The following is a 23,159-nucleotide window of genomic DNA, read 5'->3' as shown; positions in this document are numbered from 1 at the left end:
GAAAAGTATAAACACAGAATGGCAGCTATGCAACAAGTGGAATCCTTGGCTTGGGACGACCCAAGCCCGACCGGCCGTTAGAAGTCACTCTTAATACACAGCGTTCAGCTTGTCTTAAACAGACTCCGATCAGGCTCTAAAGTAGTCAGGTTCCAAAGTCTTAAATTGAAAGAAAAGTGTGACAATATGACACCCTGTCTTCATAAAACACAATTCCCGAAATGAGTCATACTACTTCTGCACTTCATAAGTGTTACACAGCATTCAGCCAATCAGTTTGACCAAAATAAAATAAATATACGACTTTACAGCCTGAATGGAGCATGTTTAAGGGGCGCGCTAACTCAAGGTGAGAATGCATGTACAAAAGTCAGTATCAACAATGGCCGGTCGGGCTAGGACGACCCTTAACCCTAACCGTGCAACACGGTGTATTGCGCAATATCCCAGGCATGGATTTAGCTGATGAGGCTGATTTTACCTGCTCTATTCCAACATAAATATCAATGTTTATCCACTAAAAATAGTTGATCAAAAAGGGATTTAATCTAGCTGGCATTTTAACAAAGATACTTGTTTGTCTTTCAAAATTGTAACAGTTCTCATTGCTAGGTCTGCGAGCAAAGTGGCTTGTCATTTGAAATGATGACGAGTTGACAAATGTTTGACTTAACAAAGCTTTATTCAGTACAAGAACATTAGTCAGTTAACATAAATCATTTGAATACGTATATGGGATTGAGATGAAAAATGCATCAAATAACATACTGTAACGACCCTGTGTAAGGCCCGTTAGCAGCTCCGCCAAGTGAGTTAACTCTCTTGGTGTTGTGGCTAGCGCGGCCGGTTTGTAAGCGGAAGGTTGCGAGTTCGATACCCGCTTAAGGCAAGCTGCTCTGCCCCGCCGTTCGCTACAATACGTTGTAACAAAAATCCAACGCTCAGATGTTTCATCGGCTTGAAAATATATTTACATCATGAGACTTTAGGTCCACAATTTTCTTAAACCTTTAGCTCATTAGCTTTCATATGTCTGTTTAATAAAAAATATAGAAAAATTCATGCAACACTAACTTTTAAAGACCTGAGGTCAATGTCTTACCCAAGTGTCATCCCTGTTCTCTGCAAAAATGTTGCTTAATATTTCTTGTTTTTAGCTATTACAAATGAATGTTTGTAAAGAACGATGATCTCAATTTGCCAATATAAAGGTTCTGGTGTATTTCTTTGAATTTATGTTTTGGGAATATTTGGGATTTTAATTTATTTTTTAGGAGAATTGGGGATTTCTAAAAATACATTTATATTTTCATTTTAATGATTTAGGAACATTCATTGTATCTAAATGTAGGAATTATCTGAAACGTGCAAAGAGATCAATCTCTGGTGGTTTATATGTATGTACTTAACAGGTTTGATATACAATGTGGTTATTGTGTCATGAAATTGCGCATAATTTGCATATTTTAACTTTTTCATGAGGTTCAACATGTTCTCTTCAAGACAAGATAAACAAATTCGGAGAAATATATTGTTTTCTCAAATTCAAAAGTCTGAAATGACCCCTATTCGTGGAATGACCCAACTACACCCTCAAGCGGTGGATCAGCTCGTATTCGACGGTAACACGGCAGGGGGCACTCGGTAGGCAGGCAGTGTGCCAGACCGGATCCTTCATGAGGGAAGAGGCCAGCGACAGCCAGCCCCGGCTACTTCTTTACAAGCGATATTAATTGCGTGGTTTAAACCAGAGAGCCCGTGTAGGGGGCTGTGTTGGTGTCCATAGGATGTCCCGTCATGAAGGTAAGATGGAAACCTATGTCGTAGGCTACACTAGTGCTACTGAATGTGAGACCAGGCTAAAAGTTGGCGCTTGCTAGCTACGCAACGACAAGGCAAGGTTCCGTGTTTTGAACTGGGGTGCATGATGGCGGCCACAATGCATTTTCCCACTTTATCCACCCCGTGTGCGCTAAAGTTAGCTTTGCTGACAAAGGCAGAGAAAGGCTAGAAATGGGCGGAAGGACAGTGCCGACTGCCGAGAAAGTGTTATCTAGATTAGATAGGTAGCCAGTGACTGAGCTGTAATGTTAGCAGTTGAGCTAACGTTAGCGCAATGATCCAAATACTAGCTACCTACCAGCTAATTTACATATTTTGTTTTCATTTTCTTGAGTAGCTAGCTAGGTCACCTTATTTGCCAACTAATCATAGCCCCGAGTCTTGGATCTTTTCTAGCCTAGCCCTTGCTAACTTAGCTATCTAACTTGGCGGTGAATGCACTGTCATCAACTTAGCTAAGCTATATAAGGGGAGGAGGCCCCGGTAGCAATGGCCTTCAACAGTGGCTAGACTATCCTATATGCCAGGCTGTTTAATAGCCAGTTAGACAGTACATTGGTATAATTTAGCCACTGAACACATCAGGCTAGCTAACCCTGGTAGACTATCAGGGATCGGGCTGTCAGCGTCCCCAGCAAGCTTACTTCGCCGAAGTCAACCTCTACAGGCTTTTGTATCTGACGTTTGCTATAACTTACTATGACAAACTAAGAAGGGAATTTCGCGTTGCCATGTCCAGATAGCGTTGAGCGTGAGTGTTCTAGCTAGTCAATCAGTTGTCTCCCTCAAAGTTGTAATTTTGTTTCCGGGGCTTCTTAGTTACTAGTTAGGGCTGCGGTCAGGGGATCCCGGGCCGTAGTTACTTGTGCTAAGATCAGGAATCATGAAATCGGAGGACGGGTTCAGTGTAATTCATAGAATGAGGAATGGTATCAAATTGGTTGTTGATGTGAGAACAGTTTCTCCCCATGACTTCATGCATTCCTGAAACTCATTCCATTGTGTGGGTAAATTCATGGATGGTTGCAGCTGCAACCCAAAATTGAAATTACGTCAAAAAATACTCACCATCCGTTACTCACTCACTCATCCGCTTTTCCCGGTGGCGGTAGTGTATTCCGGGTAATAGCAAGCGCACACGTCGCATATCAAATTCAAAGTCTTGCGCAAGACTGTCAGGCTTCTAACATGTGACTCCGAAGACTCAGACTTTCATGAGTGGAAAGGGTGCGCTTGTTAAGATCCGGAAGTACGCCACCGATGTAGGGAAAAATGTTGACTTAATTTCAACTTTCCGAACAACACAACAAATAAGTAGGATATCTTGAAGCTGGTTTTTATTCAGCGATAAGAGTGTGGTGGTGCGTTTCTCTCTTTGTCCTTTTGAGCAACCTGAGTGTGAAGCCTTGGTACCAAAGAATGTACAGTACAAAGTAAAGATTGGCCAAATGTGGCTTTGACTTTTACGGAACAGTGGAAACTGATGGATGTCTAAGCTATGCAGAATTGCCCTATGCATATTGTCACAGCAGTTACAACGGTTGTGTCTGATGTTTGTGCTGGCGGTGCTCAAGATAATCATAACATAGCATGCCCAAAATGTATTTGACTGTATTCTGGATTTACCTCGTTCACCTGGATAATTACTGTGTATGCCGGTGCGTCTGTTTGACTAGGCTGAACCGGGCCATAGACTTAAATGAGGCCTAGTAGCCATAAAGTGGAACACTGGCAAAATATGGGAAATTGTTATTGTTCATAAAACTCCCAGACATAGTAGCAGACTGTCGGTCAAAGATTGTACCTCTCTCCTTCAGTGAGTGCCGCGAAGGGCCATTCAAAGGCACACATGCTCACTGAAGCGCACAAGGAAATATGAGAATATATATGAGAATAGGCAGACTTATGGCTGTTGCAATGGTTTGATGTGTGGTGACAGAGCAGGATAATATAATATAACTGAATATTCTTAATTATTTCGCATTCCCCATCCCAGAAATGGAGACAGTGTGGAAAAACTGAGAAGGTTAGGATATACAGCGGGTGACATAAGTATTGAACATGTCAGCATCTTTCTCAGTAAATATATTTCCAAAGGTACTATTAACATGACATTTTCACCAGATGTTGGTAACAACCCAAGTAATACATACATACAAAGAAACCCCAAAAAAATATGTTCAGAAATTAAGTTGTGTGTAATAATGTGAAATGACACAGGGAAAAAGTATTGAAAAAAGTATTGCTGTTTTGAAAATGTTGCCTTTTTTTTTTTAGAACTCAGCAAATGTGTTGCTGTGGGGGGGGAGGTGACTGATGGTGGATTTCCTTGTCATTGCCTATCATGGCAGAGAAGAAGGTGGAGCGGGCTGCTGTTAGTGCTTTGAAACAGCAAGCCTGGTTGTCTTTATAGGCCAGTACTTCTCCACAGATGCTCTAAACTGTGGCCATGGGTCTTCATGCTGCGCAGCTCCTCAGTGACATTGGGATCGTAAAAGAGACTGATTGTTTTAGGGGGGCGATAGATGAGTATCACAGTGAGAGGACTGGGAGACTTCATTTTAAAAGTCATACACTCAAATGATAAGGCAGCGGGGACAGGCAACATTTTCAAAACAGCAAGATCACCACCCCTGCCATGGGCACGGGCCTTTCACAGATATTAGAATGTGGAATCAGGAGATGTTTAATTGAGTAGGTAGAAATCACAATTTCTGTCATGTTTCTGTCAAGCATATTAGTACCAGGTCACTGATGAACTCTTGTACAAATAGAGACTCGTACATTAAACAGTGCCAGTCAATGTTGTCTGTTCTATGCACCGTGTCTGTTTCCACATTCGCCTGATGTGTCTGTTAGCTGAAAAAAGACCACCCTACAGACCAAACCTCCCTCCCAAAACCAATAAGGGGCAATAGTGCACAGAATGACGGGAGTTTGTATGGCTTTGTAAAAGAGGCTATGGTTAGATATTATCCAATATGTGGGAGACGACACTATATGTTGACTTCTAATATTGATGGCTTTCAAAGTGTTCCATTACAAAAGGAATGCTGTATTTTACATATATATTTCAACATTTCAAATCACAAGTGTGAAAGTAATGGTAGGCCTATACTGTCTGCTACATGGACATAATTGCTTCAACAAGAATTATAATACTGATGCATAAATCGGCATCCAATCTAATGTGTAGGCACTGCTTTGGTGTTAAATCCAGCAAGAACATAGGAGTTTTGATCAGTAAAAAAAAAAAGGTCGGGCAATGTTCACATTCTTGTAACATTTATTTAACCTTTATTTATATATATTTTGGAATGCAAAAATATAGATATTTAAATGCCAGAGAGAACATTTTGACCCAATGCATTATTATTAAAGTAGTAATGCATATGTTTGGGACACAAATGGTAATGCGTAATGGAGAGAGTTAAAGTTTCTGCTTGATTACAACAGTTAAATATAAATTTGGGGTCCTTGAAATTACAATTAAGTGCTTGAAAAAGTCCTTAAAAGTCCTTGAAGTTGACTTTCCAATGTCTGTATGAACTCTATCAAGTGTATTTACCTTACTAGACAGGTAGGGGTAGAGGCGAGTGGAGCAGCAGGACAAGGAGTGCAGCAAGAGAGAGATGAAAGAGGAGAGGGCAGAAGAAGGAAGGAGAGGAGAGAGATTGCCTTTGTCTGGGAAGCACAGAATGTCAGGATGGGACCCCAAATGGGTAGATCTTCCCAGGCTTAAGCCATGGCTCTACCACACTGATCATGGTGAGTCTATAATAAATATAGGTTCTAAAATTAGTGTAATTTGAATTCAAGTTTTGAGTCACCTAAATGTACACTCACCCCAACCCAGTTGGGGGGCTATGTCAGTGTGTGCGCAGGTCCTCCGAACCCAGTGGGGTGCTACACCAGCTGTGCTCTTGCGCAATTCAAAACCTTGACCTCCCACTGCTGAAAAAAAACCTAGGGTTAACACTTAAACCTGTGGGTCATTCCATGTCAAATCAACTGAGAAAAGAGGATTTGCCATCTCAGAATGTTCAGATTATTATTATTATTATTATTATTTTTATTTTTTATTTTTTTATAAATCCTGCATCATTATTTTGTAGAAATATAGTTTAATCTTCCTCAGGCATGGAATGATCTTGCAGGATACTCTAAAACTTGCAGCTTTAGTATCATTTGGCCATTTTAGGAACCTGATTAAGGATTCCTCAGTGGAGAAGTGCTGTTGTTATAATTGATTGTTGTCTGTAAAAAGAAATGTATTGACAACTTGTATTGTCTGTGTAAATTGTGTCCTTTTAAAACCATGATGTAAATAACAGTGACGTGTATATATTTTGTAATCAGGGCACCCTTGAAAAAGAGACTGTGGTCTCAAAAGGACTTTCCTGACTAAATCATGGATAAATAAAAATCTCTGAGAAATAAGTTAATTGATTCTACCCACATTTTTTCATTTTGTGCTCTTCATATTATACTCAATAGAATTCAAACCCCAAATCTGATTTAGAGCAAAGTCCTACTTGATAATGATTAATGAGGAATCCAAAACAATTGTCAAAAGTCACCCATCAACCCAACAAACTTCTCCTTTAGAATATTTTCTCCGCAGTATTGAATATCAGTTCTCTATGGCTGAAAAGTAATATGTGGCTTGGAGTTTTGTTTCTTCATACTATGCAGGTTGCCCAGTCCAAAAGTATTAGTCGTGTTGTGTGTATAATGTCCTATTATACAGTGCCAGAGAACCAGAGTAGATAGCGCTGTCCATGCTATGAATGCTAGGTGAATAAAGTATGAAATTGTTTTATTGTTCTGAGTGTTAATTCACAACTTTACTTTCAAATGATACAGATTTATACATAGAGTGAATAATTAAAGTGACAACAGTTTGTTATGTTTGCAGGGTTATGTTTGCTTGACATGGATTATGTTGTTGCAGTACACACAGTTCTGTAGCTTCTGTATGTGGTGTCGAGCTCAGAAAACCCATCTTTTCATTCATTTGTTTAATTATATTAAACATTCAAGTACTCTTTTCATTACAAATTAATTAGTTAAGAGTATTTAAGAGTTACGAGTATTTACCCAAAAAAGCACAGAAAAGTGTCTTTTGGGGGGACTTCTACAGACCCAAGTTTTTACTGCAACATCTAAAATCACCACCAGGAAGTTGTAGCACATGAACATCATGTAACATCATAACTTAATGACGACAAATCTGATTTGCTCAAAATAAAAAGTGACATGGATGTAACAAGCAGATGAATTGGTAGAGACATTAAACATCACACAAATTGTGTCCTTAACTATCACCAGTAGTAGGCTAAATCTCAACATCTTCTGTCATTGTCGGAATCGGGACAAATAGCCAAAATGCGAGGTTGATCAGATCAGATTATCATACTGTATCAGATTGGCCTACTGTATCTGATCTTGTGATCATTTACCTGAGACCCGATCATTTCATGCTTTTCACTAACACTAACCACTATGTTTTTCTCCCGTCAAAAGGCACCAGTTTTGTTGGATACGGGCAGTAAAACAGTGAAAATATAATTAGTTTTATTCTCCTCATTGCACATGGCATGTAAACATTTGTGATTGATTCATGAAAGTTCTCATTCCAATTATGTGAAATACGTTCAGTGCCAGCGCAGAAAATGAATGACATGAACTGTGCTCTTTGCTTTGTGAGTGCTGTGTCCATATAGCCTCCTGCTGAAATGTGCGTAATCAACTGAGAAACATTATATCCAAATTGAAATAATAACTCATAAGCTACTCTTCACATAATTAATCAGGTGGCAATATTTGTAAACACACTATAAAACACTGTAAACATATCCATCAAGCTCAACAATTGTGCTTGTTTTGACGATCTGAAAAAAAACTCAGCAGTGCCGTTGTGACATCGTCACACCGGCGGCCCAACTCTAAACTTCTGCCAACTGTACATTATTCTAAACTGACTTCAAACAACAGTAACTAACGATTTATATCAAGTTTGCATGATTTTGTAACATAGGTAGCAGTCCCATAGAAAGCAATGGGAGGGCGCATGAATCTCACAAATTTTGATCTATTTTTTCGCGGATGCTTTCAAAACTTTGATTCCACGTTCTACAAGACAGGCCGATCGAGGCTGCCGAGTGTCACATAGTAATGATGCCACCTGTCATAAGACGATGGGAAGTGGGCTTAATGGGTATGCAGGCATAGGTACACTTACCCTATATGAATCCCACAAAATGAAAATGGCCAATTTGGGTAACAATCAATTAGCTTTTTTCTCAGAATGAAACTATACTTCTACAACGATACTAATACTTATTGTATCTGTTTCTAACTACAAAAACCATTTCATGATTTGTCAACCTGGTCAATGGTCACACCCTTTATGGAGGCTTAGCACTAACACAATGAGTTGAACCAAATGAAAGGCTCTTGGTTTAAGAAGTATTTAAGAAGAGGTTCCTCTGCTAAGCCTCCATAAAATGTGTGACCATTGAGCAGGTTGATGAAACAAAACTCCTTGGAGTAACATTAGATAGTCAACTCTCATGGTCAAACTATATTGATACAATTGTTGTGAATATGGAGGTCGGTCTGTGTTAAAGAGTTTAACTACGCTCGACTGTGCAACTTATACAGACTCTCATCTAGACTACTGTCCAGTGGTGTGTTCAGGTGCAGCTTTTTATGCCATGTCCCCCTATGCATAGAGACAGATTTATCAAGCATTCATGTTTAGTATTTGGTCGACAATCCTTTGGATGCAATAACTGCCTGAATGAAGTCTGCCAGCCATTGACCCCACCAGTCGCAGTGTATCTGCTCTGGTGAAGCTCTGCCAGGCCTGTACTGCAGCCATCTTCAGTTGTTTGTTTTGAGGATGTTTTGCCTTCTTCTCTTCAGCAATGAAATCCATGTTCAATATGATTAAAATCTGGAGATTGACTTGGACAGTCAACAACCTTCCAAATGTTGGCCCTGAAAAATTCCCTATTTGCTAAGGCAATATGTTTTGGGTCATTGCACTGCTGTATGATGAAGTGCCGTCCAATGAGTTTGGAGGCATTTGCTTGTACTTGGGCTGAAAAATATGTTTCTGTACACTTTAGAATTCAGCCTGCTTCTGCCATCAGCAGTTACATCATCAATTAAGCAGCTGAGACAGTTCCAGTGGAACCCATACATGCCAAAGCCATAGCTTCCCCTCCACCATGTTTTACAGATGAGGTGGTATGCTGTGGCTATTGGGCAATTCCTTTTTTTTCTCTCCACACTTTACTCTTGACATCACTCTGGTACAGTTAATGTTGGTTTCTTCTGTCCACAAGACCTTTTTCCAGAACTGTACAGGACCCTTGAGGTACTTTTTAGTAAACCGTTACCTGGCCATCTTGTAACTAGTGGTTTGCACCTTGCAGTGTAGCCTCTGTAGTTCTGTTGGTGAAGTCTTCTGGTTCGGATGGTAGTCTCATGGTACATTCATGCCGACCTGCTGGAGAGTGTTCCTGATCTGTGGGGCAGTTGTTTTGGGGGTTTTCTTAATCATGGTGAGCATCCACTATAAAAGTCTTCCTTGGCCTACTATGCCGTTTGTGTTTTCTGAGCTCATAAGTGCTTTCTTTCATTTTAATGATGTTCCAAACTGTTGATTTTCATAGGTTTAAGGTTTTGGCTATGTTTCTGATTTATTTGTTGTGATATTTCAGCCTTATAATGGCTGTCATTGATGTCTCTGTCATATAACTGTCATTGACGTCTCTTTGGTCCTCATCCCTCACTCTAGCCCCACCTGCTCGCTCTCTATTATCCCATGACACCCGTCTCAGATTTATTCCTGTCATTGCACATGACTTGTAAAAACATTTTTTGATAGATTCATAAAAGCTCTCATTTCAGTCATGTGCAATACGTTCAATGTGAACTTGCGGTGCCCAAACTCAAAAAAGAAAAGAAACAGCCTTCTATGCGTTGTGAGTGAGCTGTGTCCAGACAGCATACTACTGAAATGCTCTGAATCAACTTAGAAACATTATAACACAATTTAATTAATTAATATGCAATTTCGGATTTTCTGTTGGCGGGCCACATCCTCTTTAGGCAGGGCGGCTCACCTCCTGCTAGATCTTACCTGTCAGGACTGGGGTTCAACCTTAATACCCTCTGGATATTAGCCTGCTTCTCTAACCTGAGTCTCCTACTGCTGAATACGCTGTTGGCCCTAGTTCAAGGTGGTGTGTCGGGATCGATCCGTATCAAGTGCTTATCCTTAACTAATGTCTTGCCCTCTCTTATGTGTGTCCTTCCCCAGGTGTAAGCTGCGATGCATGTTTGAAAGGCAACTTCAGAGGACGTAGATACAAGTGTTTAATTTGCTACGACTACGACCTGTGCGCGTCGTGCTACGAGAGTGGAGCCACCACAACCAGACACACCACAGAGCATCCCATGCAGTGTATATTAACGCGGGTCGACTTTGGTAAGTAGCCCTCCCAGATTAGGCTATGTTTAGAATAGAGGCATGGTCCTGTTAAATACTGATGTGTAATATATCCTTTGTTTTCATGTAAGGGCTGGATTCAGAATCACTTGTTTTCTTTTCATTTAATGAAATGATACTAGTGACGAGGCATGTGAATAAGAACGTCATATAACTAGTGATTCTCTACTGTGAAACCTACCTGAAATTATTTAGCTTCACTTGTGTGGTTCACATTGTTGCTTCACAAATGTGGGTGTCGGCACCCCTGGTTGGTTATTGTCTTAGGGGCCCTTCTTTCACACCTAAGATTTGTTTAAAATTATTTAAACCTTGCTGTGTCTGGCCTTAAAAAGTAATCAATTGTATAAACTTCTCATTATCCATAACATGATATAAAGATGGTACTTTTTAGTGACAGGAACTGATGGAAAGTTTATATGGATATCAGTTCCATTTATTCAGTACAATATCGATATACATTAGTTGGAAAAGCTTTAATCAAGGCGAGCTATAAACAGTGCCATGTCCGCAAGTATCGGAATAAAACAGGAAGCGTGAATCAAAGAAAACATGTCTAGTAGTTGCTTAAAGTGATGCAGTTCTTTTTCAGCTTTTTTTTGTGATTCAAGTGAGTCGATTCGTCTTCACAATTGATTCATTCAGAATCTGTATTTTATTTGATTTACTTTCAAAACAATGATAAATGTGCCATTTGGACATGCTCCTGAGCCCATAGAAGACTAGAGTTTGCTTTTTAAAATCGATGCACGCATGAAAGTATAGGCCACCCACGAGCCAGTGCAGTTTGGTCAAAATGAATGAGTCGTCACCGATTGCTTGATTGCTGCCCGCATCAAGGCCTGCTTTTAGTGTATCCATGATGTTATGATGATTTGCAGCTTAGTAGTGACTGAACTGAGCTGCCAATCATCCTAACTTAATACATGTGGACAAACATTTTTAAAAATCTTAAATGTCCTCTGGTACAGCCTAATGTAATGGGTTTTCCACCAAACCAAGCCTGTTGCTTATTGAATTATTACTTTTTGTGTAAAAATTTAATTTCAATTTGCTTCAATATTTTCAAGTGTATCATGAATAATAATGCTGCTTGTGACAGTTGCTGGCAGACGCAACTTTTAGATAAATTGAGGGTCACGTCCATGTTGAAAAGCCCCCTCTTATGACTGACAGAGTCATTTTCTGTTCACCGTTAGTCAGAAAGAGGGCTTTTTAGCGTTTCTGAATCAAATTAATAGAACATTTAAAATTTGATTATTTTAACTGAACACGTTTGAAAGAACAGATTCAGTTCAAAAGAGCTGAACTTCCCATCACTAGTTGCCTATAGCACGAGCCACACTTCAGTAGCAAGTGCAGCGCTGTTGTCCTATACTGAAAACAGCTGATTTCAAGCAGGACCTCACGCAGAGTTGAGACACAAATTTAGGCTTGCTAGAAAGCTGCAGCTTGACTGAAATCGATATTTAGAAAGATCGATATTGGTGCCCATCATTACTTGTTAAGGATGGTGAAGAGGGTACTTACATTTTGACAAAAAACATACATACTTTAACAATGGTAAGGGTAACACTATGCTAGTAACTAGTCACTAACTGATCGCTGTGTCCTATAGACCTATACTACGGTGGGGAGGCCTTCTCGGTGGAACAGCCCCAAGCCTTCACGTGTCCCTACTGCGGCAGGATGGGCTACACAGAGACCTCCCTGCAGGAGCATGTGTCCGCCGAGCACACAGAAACCTCTACAGAGGTGGTGAGTGGACCACAGTGACGGAGCAGCAGGGAGAGCTAGATGTCTACTGTATACTGCATACAATAGGTCAGAGTTTAAAAGGATCATGGTTGAGCAACGGTACCATGGCAGTACCACCGCGGCAGTAGCGAGTCAACTTGACTTTTTCCACATTTTTATTTTAGGTATTTCACCTTGGCAAAACACCACCATGGGGCGTTTATCAATTCTAATAGATAGGCTTACTTAAGCAATAATACATGAGAGGCCATGTGTTATGGCATTTTTATCTTGGCTGTGACGTGGGCGTAGATCACCACAGCCATGATAAAAATGTCATAACGTATGGAGTGTATTGTTGCTTTTGTACAACGGGTTACCAGCATTAAAAAGCCATATTCATTCCCAAACCATCAATTTTTCAACTAAAAGTGATGCTACATTCACTAACACTGGTTGTACAAGTACAATTTAAGGCGTTCTTTGGTCATTAGTTCTCCTCGTATTGACTGCCATGTTAAATCAAAACTACCCAAGCGCTGGTTGATAGTTTCAGAACTGGCTTCTAGGGACGCTGTCCATTGTGAAAACGGCTAGGTAACGACATAAACGATGGCATTGTATAAATGGACGTGGGCATGATAGGCTCTAACAATTAGAATTCCAAACCACCCGTTGTATAACACGTGTTACAGACCCCTTTCAGTGTTGCCAAACATTGCCATCTGTGGACTGAAAAACAAAATTAACTCCACATGTATGTCTGGGTACCTTCCTAAAAATGTTGTCTAATGTGTTACCCAATACGGTGAAGCTTTTGTAGTTGCCGTTATTTCATTTATGGAGCGAAGAGCTAGAGTAGGACTATATTAAATATATTGAAATTACTAATTGCGACCGTTGTCATAGTTAGTAGTGCAAAAATAGTAGTGCATATTTGATAATTTAGCCTTTAATTCTTAAGTAAAAGGTTTATTTGGCAGTATTATTTGAAAGCATTCCAAGTATTTGAGGGTTAGTTTGGGAGTAACGGGACAGTGAGAGCGGGCCAATCGGACGTACTAGGCACTAGGCTATGGCGACCAGTCATACAAATTAAATGGATATAACTAGCGGCAACCCGTCCTAAGGAGCATACAAAAAATCATTGGATTTGATTGCTTTAACTCAATGTTGTCAGTCTACCTCAGATTTTTTACAGTACAACCAAAGTGGGAAGGCAGACGGTGGCAATGATAATGAACAACCTTTCAAAGATGTCATGTCATTCTAAGAATAGCCTGCATTTTTCCTCCTGTCTCGTCCATCCAATCTCTCCAAGAAGCAATAGGTTCTCGCATGTGGGCTTAAAAAATATCCATCATAGGCCTAGTGCTTCTTTTACAGTACATAGCCTATAAAGCAACCAGTGTCTACTTTTGTAATCCAAAGTAGCCTGTGAGCTGTGAAATTAGGAGCATTAAAATTAGAACATGAACATGTCTATCCCCTCCATCCCACCGTCTTGCATCGAAAGTCAATTACCCCCATGTTTGTAGACTATAAGCCTACATTGTAGCGTAGTGCTTCTTTCGTGTTGATTCATGAATTTATTTAGCTTTATTTGATTTTTACATTATTTAAAAGCAGCCCACAGATTTGGGTTAGTTGGGAGCCGGTTTGAAGTCATGATAAATGGGAGAATGAGAGGAGCGTAGTAATAACATATGCCATTTATCTGACGCTTTTATCTAAGGCGACTTACATTGCAGTGAATGCATACATTTCAGTATATATGGTCCCTGCGGGAATCAAACCCACAACCTAAGCGTTGTTAGCGCCATGCTCTACCAACTGAGCCACAGAGGACCATAGTAGTTTGTGTGAGGTAGCCTGTACTGTTCAAATCCCGCCTAGTGCTCAGTGCGATTGAGCCTACAGAAAAGTTTTGTTTCTGTTCTGCTGGCAAGCATCAATCAATGTTTATTTTTGTAAACCGAAGGAGCTATTGGCCCTCTGTCCCACAGAGTCTGGTGCCCATCCTGACCCACTTAACCTACATTATGCACGCTATAAAGCTTTGATGATTTACATAAGTGATTCTTATGTCTATGTAGTGAATTAACCTTGCTTTATTTAATGCATTATTTGAAATCAACCCACATATTTGGGTGATGTGTCATGATGAGAGTGCAGTTTGTGCGAGGCAGGTTACTATATTCTTAACCCAAGTTGTAGTAGCGCATAGCTTGTTTAATTCAGTATCAACCTTTATTTTAACATTAGTCCTACTTGAGAGGAATCCCATTGAGTATTTCAGGGTTAGTTGAGGTGAACAGAACATTGTGGATGCACAGTTGTATGCCATGGACTCGACACACACTCTATGGAGATTGGAGACACCATGGTATGTTGCATAACACTTCATTTCATTATGACAAAAGAGAATGTTTTATACAAAGAATTATGGGTAATGTGCCCTGCATTACCGACTACCGAAAATAAACAAAACTGCAACGGAGGAAATTATAAAGTATCCTAACTGCTGCTCACAGGCAGCCTGGTTCTTTTTAGCCTAAAACCATGACAGTCGACCCAAAGGTGCGGTAGGCAGATGCAAAGCCTAGAATTAGACATTGATAGCTCTCTTATGATGCACAAATGATGTGACGGAACACACCTGACTTACCAGAAACACCTGTCAAGCCAATTGTCCCATTACTTTTGGGTACCCTAAAATAGGGGGACTATGCATAAAAAGTGTTGTAATTTCGGAATGGTGATATTGGTCAGAAATATCTGTCGGCTCATATTCATTACATATTTAAGACATCAAAACTATGAAGGAACACATATGGAATTATGTAGTAAACAAAAAAGTGTTAAATGTTTATATTTTAGATTCTTCAAAGTAGCCACCTTTTGCTTTGATGACAGCTTTGCACACTCTTGGCAAGGTGTGTCCAAACTTTTGACTGGACTGTATATATATATATATATATATATATATATATATATATATATATATATATAACACACACACATAGTGCCCTCCATATGTGTTGGAAAAGAGGAAGCATTTTGTCTTGGATTTTAAATCAAACAATTACTAAGAGGTTAAAGTAGAGATTCTCGCTTTAATTCAATGTTTTCTTTTTTCAGATTTAGAAATGACAACCCTTTTTTATCAGGACACCAAAAGTATTGGAAAATTAGCTTGACAGGTGTTTCTGGTTAGTCGGGTGTGTTCCGTCACATCATTTGTGCAGGCATATGTCAATTGGTGTCTGTCAACATGAGGACCAAAGAGACATGTCAAGACAAGTCAAGGAAGCCATTCTGAAGTATCAGAAACATAGCCAAAACCGTACTTACCAAAATCAACAGTTTGTAACATCATTAAAAAGAAGCTCGCAAACAGGCTGGTAGGCCAAAGAAGACTTCGACAGTGGATGGCTGAAGAATGCTCACCATAATTAAGAAAAAACTCAAAACAATTGTCCCACAGATCAGGAACACTCTCCAGGAGGTAGGCGACTACCATCCGCAGAATATGTCACAAAGCCGAACTACAGAGTCTTCACTGCAAGGTGCAAACCACTAGTTATCCTCAAAAAGGATGCTCATTAAATTACAGTTTGCTAAAAAGTACCTAAAAAGCCTGCAGAGGTAGTAAAGGCAGTACAAGGTAAAACAAAAAACGCTAGATTTAACGCTTGAGAAAGTGTCATAAAAAGTGAAGATTGGGCACTTTCCTCTTTTTTCCAACCCGTCCGTCACGTTCACAGCCACATTAAGTGATTACGAACAGTGGTCTGTGGAGCACAGCTACATTTATTTAAATTAACTTGATTTAAATTAACTTTGTTAACAGCACCTAAAACACTTATTGGTCACTGCATGTATCATGGACAATGTTCAGAACTGGACCCCTCAGACGGGTTTTCAATTCAGTGCAGCGGAGCATACTCAGTCTGCTCTCCCTTTCTTTTACAGATCTGTCCCATATGTGCTGCACTACCCGGCGGTGACCCCAATCATGTGACAGACGACTTTGCTGCTCATCTCACACTTGAACACAGAGCACCCAGAGACTTAATATCCTTCGCACAGCCCTCCTTTCTGTCAGTACTACACCATATGTATGACTGCTTTTACATGATCAGGAATGTGCTGCTGACCAGCAAAAATGTAGCCATGTAGACCCTCAAAGGCTGTGGTTACACCTAATAACCTGTGACTTTCATCTGAATGATGATCGTGGTGATAATGATCAGGTCACTATTCAATTACTATGCAGTCAGCATGGTCAAATAAATGCTAACATGCATCTCTTATGTGTCCGGTGCCCATATTGTGTCCGAATCAGAACACTTGTTAATACTAGGTGTAACTAGGGCCTAAGATACAACACCAATGGTGGTAATCTAAGGTTGGGTATTTTAGGATGTGCACTCTTGCTGTACACTACCATAGACTCTAGGAAAGTCAGTTGAAAGCTCATTCACTGGTCATGCATGGACCGACAGTGTCATCTGCTGGTCAGAGGTAAGTATTGAAAAAAAGTGTGTGGTAGTGGTGTTGTTGATGTGTAATCTGTGTGCCAGAGAAACAGTATATACATACAACAGCTTTTTTTTTAGACAAAGTGAGGGTGCACGTGTGTTCTTTAACTGTGTGGTCCACGATGAGTCGAGTGGGGTGCGGCACGTGAGGAGGATGTTCCATCCAGGGAGAGGTCTGGGGGGGCCCCGAGCACGCAGGTCCAACATGCACTTCACCAGCAGCACCACAGGGGGGCTCTCCACCACCCAGAGCTCCTCACAGAGCTCCAACTACAACAGAGAGGCCATGGACCCCATAGCAGGTCAGACACAACACACACACACACAGCTCCAATTACAATTGAGAGACCTCAGACCGTCATTGATCAGAAACAGTAGTGTACACACACACACACACACACAATATGCAGCAGACTTTCATAAAGCAAGCATGCAACCAACAGAACATTTGCCTTGCAGGCAGTAAAGTAATGTTTGTGTGCTGATATTGCTATGACAAATTCCTTGAAATTAATCCTGTTCCCAGTTTAAATCCGGTTGAGTACCCAGCACTCACTGTACCACTCATGCTGTGCCATAATGAATGGCATTGTTCCAGACTGCCATATTGAATGGGTCCAAACCGACCTACAAAGTTCTATACTGGGATCTAGAGTATCAAATGGGTGCTAAACTGCTGTATCAGGTAGTTTTAATAGAGCCCGGGTTAATTCTGACCTAAGTGGATTCTAGACTGCTACACTGACTACAGATTGCAATATTTGGTTTAAAAATGGCATGCTGAGTGGGCAATAGGGTCCTAACATATTGGTTTATAGATGGTTGTATTGACTAAGTTCTAATAATACCTGTTTATTTTTTAGCTTTAAGTATGTAAAGTACAAGACGAGAGACACTTGTATCCTACAATACCGGCTGGGTTATACAGTGCCCTGCATAAGTAATAATAAGCGACAGTGAAGCATGTTTTCTTCTTTTGGCTCTACGCTCGAAAAGTTTGGATTTGAACAATTACTATGAGGTTAAAGTCGAGATTGGCAGCTTTTGTTTGATGGTATTTATGTACATATTGGTTTCACCGAAATTACAACACTTTTTATGGATCGTCCCCCTATTTCAGGGTACCCAAAAGTGATGGGACAATTGGCTTGACAGGTGTTTCTGATGTGTTCCTGATGTGTTTCTGATGTGCAGTCATAAGAGAGCTGTCAATGTCTAGTATTGATTCTAGGGTCTAGCCTTTCGCGTCTGCTTGGTATCTGTCAACTTGAGGACCAAAGAGATGTCAATGAAAGTCAGGGAAGCCATTGTGAGGCTGAAATATTAGAAAAAAATCAATCAGGAACCTAGCCAAAACCTTAAACTTACCAAAATCTAATGTTTGGAACATTATTAAAGAAAAGAAGATCAGAAGATTAATCAGGAACACTCTCCAGGAGGTAGGCGTGAATGTGTCAAGAGATTACCATCCGCAGAAGACTGTAAGGTCATCGTACTGCCATAGCAACTGGGGAGTTTTTCAGGGCCAAAAAGTGGAATGTTGTTGACTGGCAAAGTCAATGTCCAGATCGTATTGAACATGCATTTAATTTGCTGAAGAGGAGACTTGAGGCAAATCATCCTCAAAACAAACAACAACTGAAGATGTCTGCAGTACAGGCCTGACAGAGCATCACCAGAGAAGACACCTAGTGTCTGGTAGGGTCAATGGATTGCAGACTTCAGGCAGTTATTGCACGCAAAGGATTATCAACCAAATACTGAACATGAATGCTTAATTTAGACATTTGATAAACCCCATTACTTTATCCTGAAACAGGGAGACTATGGATAAAAAGTGTTGTCATTTCGTAATGGTGAAATCAATATGTACACAAATACCATCAAATAAAAGCTGAGAATCTTTACTTCAACCGCACAGTAATTGTTTGATTCGAATACAAACTTATGGAGTGCGGAGCCAAAAGGAAAAAAATGCTTCATCACGTACGATCAAGAGATCCAAAGACGCATTTGGCTAGACTTGTCTGCCCTGTATGTTTCATGTCTGATGGCCGCCCTTTCCTCCTCTCTGTCAGAGCTCCTGTCCCAGCTATCAGGCGTGCGGCGCTCGGCGGGTGGCCAGCTGAGCTCCGGCCCGTCGGCCTCCCAGCTCCAGCAGCTCCAGATGCAGCTCCAGTTGGAGCGTCAGCAGGCCCAGGCAGCGCGCCAGCAGCTGGAGACGGTCCGCAACGCCACGCAACGCAGCCGCGCCAACCCTGGCCTGAACACCAACCCCAGCCCCAATGCCAACCCCAACACCAACCCCAGCCCCAGCCTGCCCGAGCCCAGCACATACACCCAGCACAACTCCCAGTTCCTCCTCAACAGGTTGGTCCGCTACATGTGGAGAGTCTTCCTTTTGTCTGTCTGTCTCAGTCTGTTTGGTCCACATTTCTGTCTCGTCACTTAGGCTGTGTGAACTCTACCTTCATTAAAGCGGCATCTCACACAAAAAATAAAATGTTTTTGTATGTTTCTTCTGTTAATACAGAAGACTGACATTGGACCAGCTCTTATAATAAACTGTCGCCTATGTTGACATTGAGGTGCGCATTTTTACAGGCATGTGGCAACAATCTCAAAGTGATTTCAACACATGCTTTAGTTTCGAAAATGGAAAAATATGCTATCACAGAGTGGTGTATTATGGGTTATCATAATCATGTTGATTAAGAAATGCGTTAATGTAAAAACGCATTTGTTCGGCTTGCCAAGACCTGTTTCTGGGCATCAGCGAGATTTAATGTTAGTTTTCTGTTTGTGGTCCATTGTCAATGTGTAAAGCGAAGCACGGACGCTCTTTGGCTGCTCCACCAGTGGTCTGTAACTCTCTTGAATTCACAAAAGAATTGAGGTACTGCGAGAGCTACAATGGGACCTGCCAAAGGCTTGCACGAATGACTTTACAAAGTTGAATGACGCTACAAATATTTCAGGAAACTCACCCCAGATAGGAGTGAGCGATGTGGTAACTTATTCACCTTGCTTTCTAATAGACAAGGTGTCATTTTCACAATATTGCTTACCTGTTCAATCGTGTAATGCAGTGGTTCCCAAACTTTTAACAGTCATGTACCCCCTGAGACACTCGACATCCTACTGAGTGTACCCCCAGCACCCGAGAGCATAAACACTGTTGTGATTGGTCAAGAGGTGTCTGCTCTTGTGTACTCATAGGCACAGGAAGATATTCGTGCTAAATTTAAGAATATAAAAAAATAGAATATTTATTTATATTCTTCAATTTAGCTACAGCAGTTAAAGTGTGTGTTCCAGCTAAATTTAACGACCCTGCGCGATTCACACTGTCGGTTATTTTGTAGCCTAAATGATATTCTATGAACATTATCCCTTACATATTAGACATTGTTATAATATTATTCTGTTGGATAGGGTGCATGCATTTATTTTTGGTACTGAGACTGCAGTCGGCTATTCAACAGGACTGTTTGGGAAGGTAAATCACAGATTTATTTTGCGTACCCCCTAGATCAATCCACGTACCCCCAGGGGTACGCGTACCCCATTTTAACAATAGTGGATGTAATGCATACAGGAGTACCTGGGAGAGGGGCTGATTTGTCTGTCACTCACTTCCTCCTTCTGTGGCCCTCAGGCTGAGCGAGCCGCGGCTGTCGGAGGTGGAGCGGCAGGTGTGCGAGGCCCAGTGGGCAGACCGGAGCCTGTTTGTGACGGAGCTGCTGCTCTCCACGCTCCTGCCCGACCAGAACGCCTCCTCTGAGGACGAGGACGACTATGACGGACAGCCACGGGACTTCGCCGATTTTGGGGCCATGGGCTGCGTGGAGGTCATGACCCTGGACGTGGCGCTTGAAAACCTCAATCTCAAAGAGAAGAAGGAGCCCCCGGCCCCTCCCCTTTGATGACACGGCCACCGGCACCCTGATGACATGGCCACCGCCACCCGGCTTATCGCTGTCGCTGACCTCCGTGTCTGTCAACTGCCAACGGATGAAAAAAGAAAAAGACTGCAGCTCTTTGGCTTTGTTTGTTTTTTTCTTCTTTTTTGGGGGGTGATTGTCATTTGAGCTCTGTCCCACCCCCTGGCCCCACAGATTGAATACATTGAACAAAGACGAGAGAATGTGAGAGAAAATGACATATATATATATATATGTGTGTATATATGTATATGTATGTGTGTGTGTGTGTGTGTGTGTGTGTGTGTATATATACACACTCGCCAAACACTTTATTAGGAACACCTGTACACCTTCTCATGGTGGAGGTGGTGTAATGGTGTAGGGAATGTTTTTTTGGCATACTGTGGGCCCGTTGATACCAATCAATCATCGCTTGAATGCCACAGCCTATTTGAGTATTGTTGCTGACCATGTGCATCCCTTCTTGGCCACAATTTACCCATCTTCTAATGGCTACTTCCAGCATGATAATGCACCATGTCACAAAGCAAAAGTCATCTCAAACTGGTTTCATGAACATGACAATGAGTTCATTGTTCTTCAGTGGCCTTCCCAGTCACCGGATCTGAATCCAATAGAACACCTTTGGGATGTGGTAGAACTAGAGATTCATAGCTTGAAAGTGTACCTGAAAAATCTGCAGGAATTGCGTGATGCAATCATGTCATCATGGACCAGAATCTCAAAGGAATGTTTCCAACATCTTGGAATCAATGCCACCAAGAATGTAGGTTTTTAGAGCGAAGGGAGGCCCTACCCAGTATTGCTATAATGTTCCTAATAACGTGCTTGGTGTGTGTGTGTGTGTGTGTGTGTGTGTGTGTGTGTGTGTGTGTGTGTGTGTGTGTGTGTGTGTGTGTGTGTGTGTGTGTGTGTGTGTGTGTGTGTGTGTGTGTGTGTGTGTGTGTGTGTGTGTGTGTGTGTGTACACATACATATATATATACACACACACATATACATATGTGTGTATGTATGTGTATATATATATATATATATATATATATACACATATATATATATACACATATATAAAATCATTATATAGGAAATGAAAGCTGATAATCAATTCCACATATCCGGTGTTTCCTTTAGCAGGTGAGCGTAGGTAGCCTTTTGATAAAGAAGTCCACACTCACACAAGGAGAGAAGGCAGGCGGACTCTTCTCTAACAAAAAGCTCGTGTATTTATGGTTATTAATAAAAAGTGCTTGGATGGATTACCACAACTTTGGCATGAGCTTATTCACCGTGTGCCCATTTTGAACTGCACTCTAAAAGGGGATCTTCTGTTCCAAAGTTGGCTACTGTTAACCTGCTATGAATATGGGACATCAAATGCAACACAAATTAGTTATTGCAACAGACTGTTAATCAAATTGAGTTTCACTTATATTAAGCTCCTCCCCCAGTGTGACAGCATTCATCAGGGTCATGTGTCCTTGCTATGGGCACTTTGAATTAGCATATTCAGATAAGCTTCATACAGTATACACTACATATGTATTATGTAAAGAGGAGGTAGATAAGCAACATGGAGGCAAAAATAAAAGTCAGATAATAATCTTTATTACCTTTATCTGGCCTGATATCACAAAGCCTGTAGAGGGAGTGTTATAGAAGCAGTACTGGTTCAGGGGTTGTTCTCTATGGACCAGATGCTATTCTCTCCAGTTTCCCTTATTTGGGTTATTCCTCTCCATTGCTCTCAAATGCAAAGATCATTCAACACTTGACTTGTGGAGGAAAGACTACTGTAAGTTTCTACCAATCATTTCTGTGTGAGAAGACCTCTGTATGCCTCCACTGCTACCTTATGACATGCAATGTATGAAATGTTTTTGGCTTTTGGAACAGCCAAAAGACAGGGTAAACCTTTAACTCGGAGGACAATAAAAATTGTTTTGGATGGAAATTAATTTAATCCTGTGGTTTAGTTGTGTTTAAGTTACTATGCGCTGGCATGTACATCATAGTATGACTACTGTATACACACGTTCCAGTTCTCTAGGTTGGCATGTTTGTAGGCCTGTTCATGGCATATTTTTCGGTAACAGTTCAAAACACAACCTTCACAACTCTTCAGGCCCAACGAGCTGACAGCAGGGGAACAACCGGCTGTTTGGCTGGCATGCCGGAAAACCTAGTGGGCTACTAGTGTTACCGTAGTTCTGCCCACAAAGGTAATTCCCAATGTAATTCCAATGACAGAATCTGTGTTGTTCCTGGCCAAAACCCTGTTGATTCCAGCGTGACTTTCATGGTCTATAATTGCTTTTAAATCTACAAATTCATGTTGTGTTATTTTTTTCTTTAACACATTACACAATAAAAACAATTCTTTCACTTCCAGAATGCACTGACGTCACATTGAAATGCACACACATCTTCAGTTGCTTACACTCAATATCACATTAACGTAACAAAATAACCCAAATGCTCAATGGGCAGAGGGCTGACTTTGGCTCCCGTGTGACCTACACGAGAGAATATAGCGCACGTTCTTGGGGCGGACAACGCAAGAAGG

At 41.0% G+C, this 23,159-nt stretch overlaps 1 protein-coding gene across 2 annotated transcripts; it reads left to right on the top strand.

The window, feature by feature from the left end:
• Nucleotides 1-1,648: 1,648 nt before the first annotated feature.
• Nucleotides 1,649-22,551, top strand: LOC310807398 (E3 ubiquitin-protein ligase KCMF1-like). Of its 2 annotated transcripts, XM_083673876.1 has the most exons (8): nucleotides 1,657-1,803; nucleotides 5,419-5,610; nucleotides 10,178-10,345; nucleotides 11,985-12,124; nucleotides 16,079-16,180; nucleotides 16,769-16,949; nucleotides 18,726-19,017; nucleotides 20,306-22,551. In XM_083673876.1, exons 2-8 carry the CDS (start codon nucleotides 5,475-5,477, stop codon nucleotides 20,571-20,573), a joined length of 1,287 nt encoding a protein of 428 aa, XP_083530002.1. In that variant the 5' UTR covers nucleotides 1,657-1,803; nucleotides 5,419-5,474; the 3' UTR covers nucleotides 20,574-22,551. The 2 variants fall into 2 exon arrangements, with proteins under 2 accessions (XP_083530003.1, XP_083530002.1); XM_083673877.1 differs by lacking the exon at nucleotides 5,419-5,610 and having other exon boundaries at nucleotides 1,649-1,803.
• The last annotated feature ends 608 nt before the right edge of the window (nucleotides 22,552-23,159 follow it).

This window comes from Argentina silus (assembly GCF_951799395.1).
Source record: "Argentina silus genome assembly, chromosome: 7".
NCBI lineage: Eukaryota > Metazoa > Chordata > Actinopteri > Argentiniformes > Argentinidae > Argentina > Argentina silus.
The sequence above is the reverse complement of the archived record's forward strand: the minus strand, read 5'-3'. Positions and strand labels throughout refer to the sequence as shown.